Source organism: Parathielavia appendiculata (genome assembly GCF_033297405.1).
Source record: "Parathielavia appendiculata strain CBS 731.68 unplaced genomic scaffold N657scaffold_1, whole genome shotgun sequence".
NCBI classification, from domain to species: domain Eukaryota; kingdom Fungi; phylum Ascomycota; class Sordariomycetes; order Sordariales; family Chaetomiaceae; genus Parathielavia; species Parathielavia appendiculata.
Window position 1 is genome coordinate 424,767 of NW_026944220.1, and position 13,563 is coordinate 438,329.

At 57.2% G+C, this 13,563-nt stretch overlaps 6 protein-coding genes across 6 annotated transcripts; 3 read left to right on the forward strand and 3 right to left on the reverse strand.

Moving 5' to 3' along the window:
• Positions 1–854: 854 nt before the first annotated feature.
• Positions 855–4,151, forward strand: N657DRAFT_651925 (Phosphoenolpyruvate/pyruvate domain-containing protein; the record flags this gene model as incomplete). Its single annotated transcript, XM_062794247.1, has 8 exons — positions 855–1,020; positions 1,119–1,211; positions 1,270–1,295; positions 1,358–1,758; positions 2,369–2,382; positions 2,867–3,019; positions 3,105–3,636; positions 3,830–4,151. 8 exons carry the CDS (start codon positions 855–857, stop codon positions 4,149–4,151), a joined length of 1,707 nt encoding a protein of 568 aa, XP_062651944.1.
• Positions 4,152–4,272: 121 nt separating this feature from the next.
• Positions 4,273–5,478, forward strand: N657DRAFT_6681 (uncharacterized protein). The gene is made up of 2 exons (XM_062795433.1): positions 4,273–5,251; positions 5,317–5,478. The coding sequence occupies exons 1-2, from the start codon at positions 4,394–4,396 to the stop codon at positions 5,329–5,331; spliced, it is 873 nt and encodes a 290-aa protein (XP_062651945.1). The 5' UTR covers positions 4,273–4,393; the 3' UTR covers positions 5,332–5,478.
• On the reverse strand, positions 5,467–6,203 carry N657DRAFT_6676 (uncharacterized protein). The gene has a single exon (XM_062795412.1). It carries the CDS (start codon positions 6,001–6,003, stop codon positions 5,626–5,628), a length of 378 nt encoding a protein of 125 aa, XP_062651946.1. The 5' UTR covers positions 6,004–6,203; the 3' UTR covers positions 5,467–5,625.
• Positions 6,204–6,404: 201 nt separating this feature from the next.
• On the reverse strand, positions 6,405–7,719 carry N657DRAFT_676002 (uncharacterized protein; the record flags this gene model as incomplete). The annotated part of the gene is made up of 4 exons (XM_062795862.1): positions 6,405–6,810; positions 6,924–7,118; positions 7,209–7,487; positions 7,565–7,719. 4 exons carry the CDS (start codon positions 7,717–7,719, stop codon positions 6,405–6,407), a joined length of 1,035 nt encoding a protein of 344 aa, XP_062651947.1.
• Positions 7,720–8,654: 935 nt separating this feature from the next.
• Positions 8,655–9,638, reverse strand: N657DRAFT_562199 (uncharacterized protein; the record flags this gene model as incomplete). The annotated part of the gene is made up of 1 exon (XM_062788120.1): positions 8,655–9,638. One exon carries the CDS (start codon positions 9,636–9,638, stop codon positions 8,655–8,657), a length of 984 nt encoding a protein of 327 aa, XP_062651948.1.
• Positions 9,639–10,441: 803 nt separating this feature from the next.
• N657DRAFT_638590 (uncharacterized protein) lies at positions 10,442–12,613 on the forward strand. The gene is made up of 3 exons (XM_062791625.1): positions 10,442–10,845; positions 10,899–11,220; positions 11,274–12,613. Exons 1-3 carry the CDS (start codon positions 10,744–10,746, stop codon positions 12,227–12,229), a joined length of 1,380 nt encoding a protein of 459 aa, XP_062651949.1. The 5' UTR covers positions 10,442–10,743; the 3' UTR covers positions 12,230–12,613.
• Positions 12,614–13,563: the final 950 nt, after the last annotated feature.

The following is a 13,563-nucleotide window of genomic DNA, read 5'->3' on the forward strand; positions in this document are numbered from 1 at the left end:
AGCAGCGTCCTCTCCGAGGGGAGTCGTAATATGGTCTCGGAATGACGGATCTTGGCCGGCACTGTTGATTTTGTTGGCCCGAAATCAACTCCCTCCAATAGACAGATCGGTTACTACCTTACCGTAGCATGTCGCAAATCACATCAAATAGTGTTCAGCTGCAGTGCTGCACGGAGTGTCGAAGATAAGGCGCCCTCCGGTGTCGGAATTGAGGAAATAGAAACCCAAAGCCGGAGAAGGCGGCATCGTATGGTCCACGGCGACGCCATTCGGGCATTGTTGAGATGTAGCTCGATGTGCTTCCGACACCACGTGTAGGGCAGGAAACGGTTTCTGCGAAGCTTGCGTGTACGTTCGGTCGAATACGTGCGATCCGTACGGAGCTACGGATACATGACTTCCACAAGTCGTTGGACCGCGGCTTGGCAAAAGCCACTCCCGCAGCCAACCTCGGATCCTTCGGGCGCATATCTTGTCCAGCTGGAGCTGCTATTCGAGAGCTTGAGATGCGGGCTGCCAGAAAAAGGCAAGCTGGAGCTTATGTGCGAAGCTGACACCTGCGATCTGCTCAGCTGCTGCCCAACAGATGCGGGGACTACTGAGACCCCGCCATGGGGAACTGAGAGTCGCACAAACAATATGTCTGTCCCCAACCCACGACGCTGTCTTTGGTAGTAGACCTGTCGACCTGGTAGGTTCTGGGATCTGTGATGATCCAAACATCGTCTCGATTCTGGAGCAGGCCATTCTACAAAGCCGTCATCTGTCGTCATCCCGTGCCGTCGTCTTGGCTGGCCGGTACCCTGTTCAACCAGCCGCCTCGTTCAATATCCACTGCAGAAACGGGTGCCAACATGTCCAACATGTTGACATCCAACCGGCTGAAACAGGTCCTGAGCCAGGGAAACCGCCCGGCCATGGGGTTCTGGCAGATGCTGCCTGGGGCCAACCTCTCGAGAGTGCTAGCCCGCGCGGGGGCCGACTGGGTTATGGTGGACTGCGAACACGGCAACATTGATGGTAGGGAGCCAGCCCGTCCAGAGCCGCGTCTCTGGGACCCTACATTTGCAATCTATCCCTCCCGTAGCAACCAACCGAGCTGATAATGGCGTTTGCAGATGCTGCCATGCATGAAGCGGTTCCTGCCATCGCTGCTCTGGGCGTTTCGCCGATCGTCCGCCTACCAGACCTCCACCCGTGGATGGTGAAACGTGAGCGTCCAACCCAGCTTTGCGGCCAACAATTGTCTGGCACTGACTCCACAGCCAGGAGCCTTGGATACCGGGGCACACGGCGTAGGAATGACCCTGATGAGTGTACCCCGTCCGAGGTCAGCCGTCATTTAACCCATTTCCAGATTCTTGTCCCCCTTATTCGGACCGTTGACGAGGTGAAAGCGGTGGTTGCCGCGGCTAAATTCCCGCCAGAAGGGCAGCGCGGATTTGGTTCTCCGTTTGTGCTGCAGAACTTCGGGCCCGGGTTGACTATGACAGACTATCTGCAGCAAGCAAACGGAAGCCTCTTGACCATGGTGCAGATCGAGACACAAGAAGCGCTGGATTTGGTGGAAGAGATAGCGCCGCTCGTTGATGTCGTGTTCGTTGGGCCATTTGACCTGGGGAACAACATCGACCACCCAATCATCAACGGCAAGATGGACCCCGAGCTGGACCAAGCCATCGGCCGGATTCTGAAGGCAACCGTGGCAGCTGGCAAGAAGTGCGGCATATACTGCAGCTCTGGGGAGGAGGCGAGGGAGTGTGCCGATAAGGGGTTTCACATGATCAGCGTCGCAACCGACTACTCAACGCTGTGGGCCGCGATGGCCGGCACGCTGGCCGTTGCTCGGGGTGAAGCGAAAGGAGCTAAGGGCGGTTCGAATTAGGCGTGTAACTGAGTTATGCTCGACGGAGGGGTGTTGAACAACGTTCTTGGCCATGGCTTCGGAGTTTCTTCCCCATTGATATCACCAAAGTACTCTGTGTCGTCTTGGCTCCCGACAACAACCGAGCAAGGGCGGTTCTGTCACTTCTCAACCGAGTCCATCTTTTCCATGACCTCGTCAACGGTAAACCTGTGCATGAGTTTTACTGCCTTTGTTGATTGCTTCGGGTCCTCTTCTGGCGACTGAGCCTTGCTGATATGAATCTGAGTGATGGTTGAGCATGTGGGAGACCAACAGCGGAGAGACAGCCGCGGAGTGTCTGCGGTTAGTTCCTGCTTGGCTGGGTTAACTCACCACGGGCACGTCAAAATCGTACAGGTCTCGCCAGCCTTTTGACTCGGGCTTGACGATATCAACCTCCTTAAACACAAATGGGCGCCTATCCCAGACATCGGACAGCACTGAGCGCGCCTGGGTGCACAGTCCGCAATTCTCGCGTGTGAAGAGGGTTATCCTACACGACTGAAGCAGCCGACCTGTGACATGCATTTTGGGGACGTAGAATTGCGGTACCGTCATATGTTGATGGAAACGGGGAATGTCTTGTAGGAGAGATGGATGAAAAATTGAGAATGCGAGTTGGCTCTTCAAGTACGGAGGTACATCCGTACAGAGTAAAACGAAACGGATAATTCTTGAGAAGAGCTAGTCCGTTTCAGGGCTAGTGAGTGCCCGGGGATGCGATTTACTGAGTTCGCCGCCCCGCCTTCTCCCAGGGCCCAGCGAGGAGCTGCAGTTCTGGGTGAGAAGCTTCCATTGTCTTCGAGAGCTTCCTCACGCCAAGTTCTACCATTTTCCTGTAGCTATTTGCTCGCGACAAACTCAACCCAGCTGCTCGTTGTTTCTCGCTTCAAACAGGACCATAACATTGACTTTCATTTCACCTCAAAGTGAGCCCAATTCGGTAATTTCGCCTCCCAGAAACGTCTAACTCTCGGTCAGTCGGACGCGGTCAAACAGAGACGGCCATGGCGCAGAAGTGTGTCCATCAAGGTTGCGGCAAGATATTTGCAGATACAGATGAGATCTGCCGCTACCACCCGGGCCCTCCAATTTTTCACGAAGGACAAAAAGGTAACTATGCCTGCCAGTGTTCCATGTAGAATACGTACAGCATTTTGGTCGATTGCCAAGCTAACCACAACTTTCTCACACGCAGGATGGAGGTGTTGCAAGCCACGCGTCCTCACCTTCGAGGAGTTCATGGCCATCGAGCCCTGCACCGAGGGCAAGCACAGCACCACGGATCTGCCACCCAAGGTCGAGAAGGCCGAGGCGGATCCGACCCTCCTTGCGGCCGCGAATCTCCCTCCACCCCCGCCTCGTGCCCCGATTACTGCACCCCAACACATACCCACCCCGCCCCCGCCGACCCCAGATTCCGAGGATGACGACGAGTCAGTCGAGATTCCGGATGGCCGGGTCTGCCGGCGCAAAGGCTGCGGGGTCACCTACAAGAAGGGGCCCAGCCGGGAAGGGGAGAAGTGCGTTCACCACCCCGGCGCCCCCATCTTTCACGAGGGCAGCAAGGGCTACACCTGCTGCAAGAGACGCGTACTGGAGTTTGACCAGTTCATGAAGATTGAGGGCTGCAAGACCAAGGACCGGCACTTGTTTGTGGGGAGTGGGAAGAAGGACGCCACCGGCAAGGGGCCTGACGCTGGGGGTGAAGAGCTGCTGGAGACGGTTAGGTGAGTTTGCTCCGTGTTTCCTCGATCTGCACTTGGCATCTGCTTGGACAAAGTCCTGCGCCTGGCCAAGACACAGCCAAGAATGGCTGTGCCTGCGCACAACACTGAGCGGCTGGCGGAAGTTGCTCTTTGACTGCCAACACGACTGCAGCCCAACCGGGACAATGTGCTTATTCCGTCGCTTTCTCCGCAGGTACGATTACTACCAGACCCAGACAGCGGTAATTGCCTCCTTCTTTCTCAAGAAGATTGACAAAGAGGCCGCCAAAGTGGAGTTTCAGGAACGCGAACTGGCCCTCGACCTGCCCACGACGGATGCGCCCCGGACAAAGCGGTACAAGGCGCAGGTGCCGCTTTACGGGTCCATAGATCCCGCCAAGTCGAGCTTCAAGATCCTGGGCACCAAGCTTGAGGTGTCACTAGGCAAGGCAGATGGCAGTTCTTGGCCGGTATTGCGAAGCGACGATCGGCTAACAGGTGAAATTCTCCAAATTGGCCGAGCCGGAAGAGCCTAGTCGAAGGAGAAAGAAGAGGAAGGAGATGGAGATGTCGACTTTGCCATGCTCGTCTTTCCGCCATTTTCCCCCGGTGCAAAGATAGAATCCCGTTGTCGCAGCGACGACTCGCCAAGGGGCGGCTCACGGAGAGGTGAAGTTCAAGTCCCCGTGCGTGTACGCGGCTTCTCGGGGCAAACAAGCTACAGAGTAGGATTGGGCTTCTTCGATTATTAGAGGCTTGCGGAGATCTGATAAGGGAGATGGTGGGATGGTGCGGGAGGGACGAGACGAAAATGGCCGAAGATGATTGGGACGGGCCGGCAGAACCGCACCAGACATGGGCAAAGGCAAATGCCGACATACACTGTAGCTCAAAAATGCTCGAGCTGGACTTCCATTGGCGCGTACCGTATCCTCTCGAGGAACGCGTCTTGGCCCTGGCCTGGGTGCCAACGGTGGCTGAGTTATTCGTGGTTTTACAACCCATAACGGACGGAGTATCCGTAGTCTTGTCTCGACTTCCGACCTCCATCCACCTCACCGGATTCTCGGTTCTTCTTTCCCATTATCCATTTGCTTGCCTTAATGCCTGCTGTAACACCCGAGACACGTCGTCATCCTTTCTTCGCGTAGCCCCTGTTCCGGTTGGGCAGCTGTCCCAGGCCCTTGGTCAGCCCAATACACGACGAGACATTGAAGATAGATCAGCAGACCTTAGCCACGGCTTTGTTTCTCCACGTGCTGACCGGCATGGCTTGTCAATCCACACAATCCATGCTTTGTTGCCGACAGTCCCATGTCATTGTCCTGCTGATAACCGCGAAACCAGCTGTCATCACACGTTTCGCAACCCTATACCCAACACAGACAGGCGGAGCCGTTCGGGCTGCTCCCGCTCAACGACAGCGCTCCGTCTGGGCGTTCTGTTAGCGGGATGCAACCCCAATGACCCTCTCTTTTATCGCAGGCGAATCGGATGCTGCCGCCGAGACCTTGGGAGACTAACCGGAGATCTCTCAGATCTTCGGCTCAACCGCGGCAGTGCATCTCCCAAGATGCAGCAAAGCCTTATCTCTCGGTACATTTGCATCAAGGTTTACTGTGTACGGAGTACTGAAGTAGGTAGGCACACCACCACCACCCGTCCGCCCCACACGTACGTACTGTGGTATTGATTGTCCAGGTTGAACCAAAATGACAAAAACTTGCTCTCTCCTTCCCGATTTCGCCGTTGAATCTTTGCAGTTATACGGTACCAAAAGTTCCCCCAGCCGTGTCAGGTGTGATGAATGTACGTGTACCGATACGGATAAGGTACCTCTACTCTGCATTGCACCACTTGGTACGATACCGTCTCCACCGAACCGTAGTCGATCTGATCTGAGGGCGTGTGTGTTTGTTGTGGATGAGGTTGCGAAGAAGAAAAGGAGGCTCTTCGCCGATCATCCGAATACGGCAAACCCCCTTCCAACGCACAAGTTGCTGTGTATCGTTACCGGCTGAGCCAGAAATGGAAAAGGGGCACCGCAACGGGCTTGTGAGACAAGTTTACGCACCAATGTGACTTCCTGCTTCGCTTCGTTCCAGGAAGAATCGAGCTGTCGCTATCTGCAGGTTCAAACGCACATATGCCTGGTGTTGTCAGACACACACACGTCCGTTGTCCTGCTACCCCGTGCACAACATGAAACCCGAGCCAAGGCCATGGCGAGAGAAACTGTCGGTCCGTTCCCAGCGTTTGGTGTAGCAAGACTTTACTGATATGATGTAAGATTTGGAAGGTGTTTGTGCACACACTCAAAACCCCAATGCCATGCAGGATGAAAACCACTACTGGTATAATGATGGAATACCACAGAAAATTCCACATTTGGAAAAAACAAAGTGAAACTGCTCAGGAACCAGTGCTGCCAGCCAGTGCATGCCCAGAATAAAAAAAAAACCAAAACAAACCACCCGCCATTTTCGTTTCCCCTTCGCCTGCCCGCATAAAATACCATTCCAAAAAGAAAGAGAACCCAACGCTCGTAATCCCAAGCAGAGACCACCAGGTAAAAGAAAGACAATTGCCCTTTGCCAAGGACAACCTTTTATACCACCCAACCAACCAACCAACCCAATCGGCGATGCCACGACGCCCAGGCCCGCCTCGCTCACACAGAAAAGACCAACGAGTGAGACGTCATAAAGAGGCGCAACCCAATGGACTCCCAAGAAAGACCATAACGTAAAAGCTGTAAAAAAAGACCCTAGAAAAGGAGACTCGTCATGTCACACAGGGGAGAGGTCCGGACCCAGTTCGGGCGGCGAGACGATCCTCACCACAGGTGACCGTGGGCTGGCCGGGGGCGTCCTCGTCGTCGTCGGCGGGTTGGGGGTAGGGGTCAAGCTCCTCCTGGGCGGCCGCTCAGCAGCGACCGTGGGATCCGAGTTGGCGTTGTTGGCGCTGTTGTTGTTGTTGGGGGTGAGGTCATTGACGATGGTCATGGCCTTTTTGAAAGCAATAATGACATGGCCGTCCCCGCGGCCGACGACGACGCCGTGGTTGCACTCGATCTTGCGCGGTGTGTCGTCGTCGGCAAACTTCATGATAGGGTTGCCGTCGGGGGTGAAGCCGAGGAACTTGGCCGAGATTTCCGACTCGTCCTTTTCACTGTCGTCGGCGCGGAGGGTTTGTCTGCGGGGTATCTCTATCAGTTTTCGGGGGAATCTTTTCAACTGTACGAAGCTGATAGGTAGAGGAGGGAGGGAGAGGGAGAGAGAGGGAGAGAGAGGGAGAGAGAGACGTACTCTCTGCTCATGGGCACATCGCGGCAGCTCGTGTCAAGCCGACCGGTAGAACTGTGGCCCGACATGGAGACAGCCCTCCTCCTGCCGCGGCTCCGGGATCGCACTTTTTTAACGCGCCGGTGCACGGCTCCGTGGACGGCATGGCCAATGCCTGCAACAACTAAAACCGGCGTGCCCAGGGCCAGAGCCCATGGTCTGCAGGCAAGAAGACCCATGTTAGCCAGGACTGACCTTGCATTTATTTGCCGTCCGCGTGGGCTTGGGAACGGGCTGCAGCGAACTTACGGGTTCTTTCTCCCCCGCAGACTGTTGAAGACGGCGAGCATGATGCCAAGTATGGCAATGACGGACCCGACCTGCATCATGGTCCAAGTTGACCAGTATAGCGGCATGAGGTCCTCGCCGTCACAAAACTGCAACGCCATCAGGGCATACACCTCCATGACGACAGCGACGACTGAAATGGCGGAATAGATCCCGCAGATGACCATGCATTTTGTCATGATGTTCCTGTACCTGGGAGTTCCGGGCTCCAGGCCTTGGAGGTTGATCTTGTCGAGGTCCCTAGAATGCGAGGAAGGAAGGAGCATGTCAGTTTCGGTGCAGATAGGTATCCGAAAGAGAAAGAGAGAGCCACGAACCCGCTGTATTTCCATGATGCCAAAAAGAGCATGCCTATAACCAGGGCAAAGAGGAACCAATAGATGAAGTCAAAAGAGGTCCGGTCCAGGTGGGAAGCGAAGCCGGCATAGTGCTCGCACCGTTCCGGGTCGATAGGATCAAACCCGCCGGCCATGCTAGGCTGGAGGATGGAAAAGGAAAGGGGGAAGAACCGCGAGTAGCGCAGAGGTGAAGAACAAACGAAGTCAGTTGTGAAGAGTGGTAAGATCGTTCTGGAGATAGTGTAATTTGTGTCCACAGCACTATAATAATTCTCCGGTTTAGTGTCGGGAGCCCTGCCTGTGATGGTTTGCTTCTGATTTCAAGGACCAGGGGGATGGGGTCCGCCGGAGGGTTTATATCATGAAGCAATGATGGCTGCTGTATGACGGAAAGGAAACCGAGTGAAGCGCAGATGAATATCCGTCTTGACAGGGCTTCGATATCTCCCTGCCGCAGAACTCTGCAGCCACACCCGAAGGCACCGACCCCAGAAAACTGATAGATACATGGGAAGAGCCGAAACTGCCTGGGTTACTGTTGGCAGGGGTGCATCGACCGTCAACAAACACCCTCTCTCCCCGGGGGGCGTGCGCTGTTGGGACGTGGGAAACGGCAATGTGTAACGGGGGCCCGGGGGTTTCTCTTTGACCGTGAGCTCCACTAGGACATCATCACTTGAGCTTCTGTACGGGCGAAATCATGGAAAGCTGCAGAAAAGAGCCTTGCACAGCAATCGAGATGAATGGTCATGGATCCCATCTCGGCGGTTTGGCATGCACAGAGTAGATTGATATTTTGCTCCACAACTCCTTGGCAAGCCACGGCCGAATGCGGCAGAGCTGGCGCCCCACGGCCGATCGCTCGCGACAGCGGTCAGAAAAGTCGCTGGGCCAAGAGTGGCCGGGTCCGAATGGTGACGATCAGACTTTCCGCAAGATGTGTCGGCGCAGCGCGCCAAGCCGTGCTGGGTCCCACGAAGCGCACAGCCCGAGTCACGTCTCCGTCATCTGCTGCCGCCTTTCTGTTGCCTCCACGGGTCCGACCGCCCAGCTGGCCGTAATCTTAGATTTAGTTCATGCCCGGCATGAGATCAACGGCATCGAGGATCATGGACCTGCTCAGTATATATTCTCGGAGCCACAGGAACTCTTCCCCCTCCTCTTCGCCGTACCGATGCTCCTCCGAGAAACCAAAAGAGCAGGCGATCTTGTCGAGGGCGGCGCGCTCCTCCTCGTAAAGCCAGCGATGGCGAAGCGGGGTGCCGGATGCCCAGGTCACCCGCTTCATCTGATCGTTGGCCGTGAAATGAGCCACCATGCCGATGGTGGCCGTGAAGCCCACGTAGCATAGGGCGCCCGCAAAGGCGAAACCAGTGGCAATATGGGGTTGGAGGGCGTGCTGCAGCTGCGCCAGCTCGGTTGCAATGTAGTAAATAGCCACGGGGGTACCAGCAACGGCGAAGCCTGGGAGCAATGCCTTTTTGATGAGCTTGGACCGCAGAAACGCCCGTGCCGAGTAGGTGTTTTCCAGGATGCCGATTGCGGCGGGCAGATCCTTGGCCTCGATGGCGGCATCCAAGGCTGCCTCGGCGATGGCGGGATCAACAGCGCTATCTGCCTTGTTGGGGTTGCGCTCGACGTACTTGATGGTCCCCGACACCAGCTTTGGCGTGGGCTTGCTCGCATATAGATCGAGGACCTGCGGCAAGCTCTCTGGCCTACCAAGACGTGCTTGAAGCCGGACATACTCTTCGAGGATTTTCCCGGTGAGGACAACTGCCGGTTGGGTAACGATTGTGTATGCGGCCTCCGAAACCTTGTCGATCACGTCCTGGGCCCGTTGTGAAGGGGTGTTCTGGGGGCGGGCCGTCTCCCCAGATTTCAGGTTCATGCCTTCCAGTCCCAGAAGTTGCGAGGCCGGTCTGCGAGTCTCGGCGGCAGCCTCTTCGGAGCGGCGTTCTCCTGCGTCTGGCAGTGGCCTCACGTCAATCTGTGCAAGTGACCGCAGAGCCATAAGAGTTGTCTCTTCAGATGGAATGCCAGAGGGACCCATGAAGCCCCTCATAACGCGGTCCACGCTGGCAATGACTGTTGCTGAGTCTAAGCTGGGGGGTTGGTATGTTACCGCCGCAGCTGTCCTGCCGAATCTGGTTTGCGAAGCTTCCGGGCTCTGCGGACTCGGGGAATTCTGCAGCTGTTTCGACTTTGGGCACGCCTGCGAGGTGGTGAAGGAGCGGGTAACGACGACCCAGATAGGAAATGGCGGGGACCCGTCAACAGGGCGTCTGGTGGGAGACGGAGCCATCGCGGAGCGGCGGGCGGGTGGTACCCACTCTCGTCCGGAGGCCAGACCACAGGCCTGGCAAAAGCGGCGGCCCGAGGTGGGTGAGAACGTCCGGCGTAGCATGACTCCTGATGCAGCAGTTTGTGACCGTGTGATGCTGAAATTGTGAAAATCTTGTATCCCGTTTGAAGTTCAGCGTCTCGATATAAGTGTCTGATCGCAACTGGGTGATCGGTTGGCAGGTGTGGTGTAGTGTCAGGACCAGGTTCAGAAACTCTGGGCAAACAATGGTTGCCAACACGATAGAATAACAAAGGAGCGAAAACTCTGGTGACCTGAACGTGTCCAAGTCGGCGATGCTGAAGAAGATGAAACGAAGCTCGATTTGAGGTTCAAAGAGAGCTTGTGAGCTAACCTGGAAGGTGATAGTGCAGATCCTTGCAGGAATTCAATTGAGCATAAGCCCCATAGACCCTTGCAGCAGATATGCAAATAAGGGGGCAGTACAGAGTACGGAGTATTCGACGTCGAATGCTCTCGGCGCCAAGCACTTTACTCTTCCACAGTCCCCACGTCTCTGCGCCCGACAACCACAGCCCAGTCCAGCAGTGACGCAGACTTGTTCAAGGCAACGAACCATCAACTCTTCAACACCAGGCTGCAAACGAGTGCGTGCCCTTCTCGACCCTTCGACATTCTTGACCCTCCCGGTTCTTGTCATATGCAGGGAACGCCGTAATCAATCCGAAACTCCGACTATTCCAGTTTCCCTTCCCACACTACGTTAGTTGCTCCTATAGCCAGCCGACAATAAGGTGCCGAACGCTCGTCTCGCAACCCTCCCGAGAGCCACCGACTCGGAGCCCAACCCACCATGCCTCCTCCTCCTCCGCCGCCGCCTCCTCCGCCACCCGGCTTTGGCGGGCCACCCCCTCCACCTCCACCTCCGCCACCAGCCGCTGCCGCGCCGGCGAGAGTGCGTTGCGTCGCCTGACCACCCCGCCGAGCAGCACACTAACACTTGGACAGGGCGCCCTCCTCGCCGACATTACCAAGGGAAAAGCGTTGAAGAAGACCGTCACGAATGATCGCTCCGCACCGATAATCGGCAAGGTGTCGTCCGTTGGCGGCCCGGGCCCCTCTGGCCTCGGCGCACCTCCTATCCCGGGTCTGCCCAAGAACCCTGGTGGCCTTGCCCCTCCCGCTCCCGGACTCCGAGCGAGGAGCAACAGCGATCAAAGCGACCGAACGCAACCGGCGGCATCAAGCGACGGGCCACCACAGTTAGCCGGTCTGTTTGCCGGGGGTATGCCGAAGCTGCGGAAGACGGGGGGTGGCGTAGACACGGGAGGTAAGTGACAGCCCGCGTGCCGCCTTCATGGGTGCGCAACTGACCGCGTTTAGCAAGTCGAGACGCCACTTATCTCTCTGATTCTGAGGCACTCCCGCGATCCGCTCCAAGACCACCCGCCGCGCCTGCTCCGCCCATTCCTGGCAGGCCGTCCTTCCCAGGTGCATCCAGCGCTCCGAGCTTGAATATCCCAAAAAAGGGGCCACCCCCTCCGGTCGGCAAGAAGCCGCCTCCGCCGCCTCCTGGGTCTAGGAAACCTTCTTCAACCGTCTCTTCTGCGGCCCCGCCTCTACCTGGCGCGCCAGCACCCCCGCCTCCCTCCTCAGCGTTGTCACCTCCTCCAGCTCCCCCGCCGCCGCCTCCTCCATCCGCAGCCCCACGACCGCCGCCTGCCCCGGCGCGGTCACAACCACCTCCACCCCCGCCATCGGCATCAACAAGCAGCATCTCGCAGAGTATCGCGGCACAGGCAGCCATCCGCGCTGCATCCAGCGTTGCCCCACCTCCAGGCGCAGCACCCCCTCCACCACCACCTCCTCCGCTTCCCAGCGCACCACCCCGCTCAGCACCTCCGAGCTCCCCACCACCGGCGTCCGCTCCTCCTCCTCCTCCCCCTCCGCCTCCGCCTTCCGCAGCGCCGGCACCGCCCCCGCCACCATCCGCAGCACCAACTCCACCACCACCCCCCCCCATCTCGCACTCTGCGTCAAGCGCATCAGGGCGATCGTCGATGCTCTCGATGCTCGACCCAAGCAACTTCACTCTCACGCCAAACGGCGGAGGCGCCAGCAAGACGCCCAGTCCGGGCCGTGGGCACTCGCCCTCGAATGGGTCTCCTGCCGCCGCGCAGGCCGGAGCGGGCGGCGGCAGCCGCTATGTAGTTCAGGACACGCGGTGGAAGTTCCACGGCGAGGATAATTTCCCAAAGCCCAGGAGTTTTGTGGGTGGGCCGAGGCGGTATCGTGCTGGGAGGGGGAGCAGCGTGCCGTTGGATTTGAGTGCCCTGTAAGGCTAGTCTGGGCGGATTCGATGGTTAGGGGTGGTATGAGAATGTGAAACGGGGTGAGAGGGTTGTTGCGGTGAAGAGAGAAGGAGAGGTTGAGTGGTGAGTGGTGAGTGGTGAGTGGTGAGATTGGGTGTGGTGGATGTGGGGAGGAGGTTTACGGTAAAAGGGCCGCAACTCGATGTTCGTGAGAGACGTCCTGTGGCAAAGCATGGTTTGGTCGCTGATGGGGCATTGCTGTGACTTGTTGGGGGAGTGGTTTTTGAAGTGGGAAGCCCTTGTGTAGGTAGACACGAGTGCTCTTGCATGCTTTGCATTTTGTCTGATCCCCCCCTAGACGATCATGGATATGGTTCAAACGTTACATCTGCCTCGCTGAATCTAGCTTCGATGCTGCCTCTCATATTCCAAGATTCCCTCTCTCTTCGTGATGCTGATGTGCTTAGGCGCTGGGCCTCGCCGTTCCTGCATACCGACTGCGCGCCGCTAGAGATTCGTAGTTGCTAGTGGCCGATTCAAGTCCCACTGACTGCCGGATACCAGGCAGAAGGTCGAAAGCAGCGTGATCATTCACCCAGCCTCCCGAAGCAGAACAAGCCCAGAGGAAGACGAGGACAGGCAACGGCAGTGAGGACAAGACGGCCCCTGGATGGACATGAGTTGGAACGGGCACGGGGCTGTAACGGTGATAGCAGGGGAGGACTTGGAAACTGGAGGCTGGCCGCGGTGGCAGGGAGAGTACCCAGGTGAGTCTTGTCAAGCACTGTATAAGCTCAGGGGTATCGCGTGATTAGGCCAGGGATAGGTACCTAGTGTCACATTTCGACACTGCAGCGGCCACTGAATGCTTCGCGAAGCGCTTGAGGGCGAGGGGAGCTTCTCAAACCACCCCTCGCAATCCCTGAAATAGATCTGAAGACCGCCGCGTCCAAACCCTTTCCCAAAGCTGTTACCGGAGGACGGCACCCCCAAGCCATTCTTCGTCCAACCCGAACTGTTTGTCTGCTCCGGCAATTCCCCATCTGCAGCATCATCAAATTCCTATCGAACCCCCTTCTATTGACAACCCAAGCCAGCCATCTGTGGAATTCTTCCTTCGCAGAACCATCGCAGTGTGCAACGCCCCAGAACACGCTTAAGCGTGGCGTAATGCTCCAAAGAGGTTCCGGTACGGGGCCGACGAGGGTGGTTTGAATTCCTTTTGTGTAGGTACCGCAGCCCTGTGCTCGCGTTAGAGCCTATTTCGCAGACCCCTCCGTCCTGTCGGTGGACACACAACGTCTCGCTTGCCTCCCCGGACATGGGGTGTGCATGTGTCTCGATGGGCAGCGGTCAGATCA

Excerpts from the sequence above, each read along its gene's own strand:
- N657DRAFT_6681 (XM_062795433.1), top strand. The coding sequence starts at position 4,394 with ATGGTGGGATGGTGCGGGAGGGACGAGACGAAAATGGCCGAAGATGAT.
- N657DRAFT_6676 (XM_062795412.1), bottom strand. The coding sequence starts at position 6,003 with ATGTGGAATTTTCTGTGGTATTCCATCATTATACCAGTAGTGGTTTTC.
- N657DRAFT_638590 (XM_062791625.1), top strand. The coding sequence starts at position 10,744 with ATGCCTCCTCCTCCTCCGCCGCCGCCTCCTCCGCCACCCGGCTTTGGC. Across the intron at positions 10,846-10,898 it reads CCGCTGCCGCGCCGGCGAGA|GGCGCCCTCCTCGCCGACAT; the intron begins GTGCGTTGCGTC and ends ACACTTGGACAG. Across the intron at positions 11,221-11,273 it reads GGGTGGCGTAGACACGGGAG|CAAGTCGAGACGCCACTTAT; the intron begins GTAAGTGACAGC and ends GACCGCGTTTAG.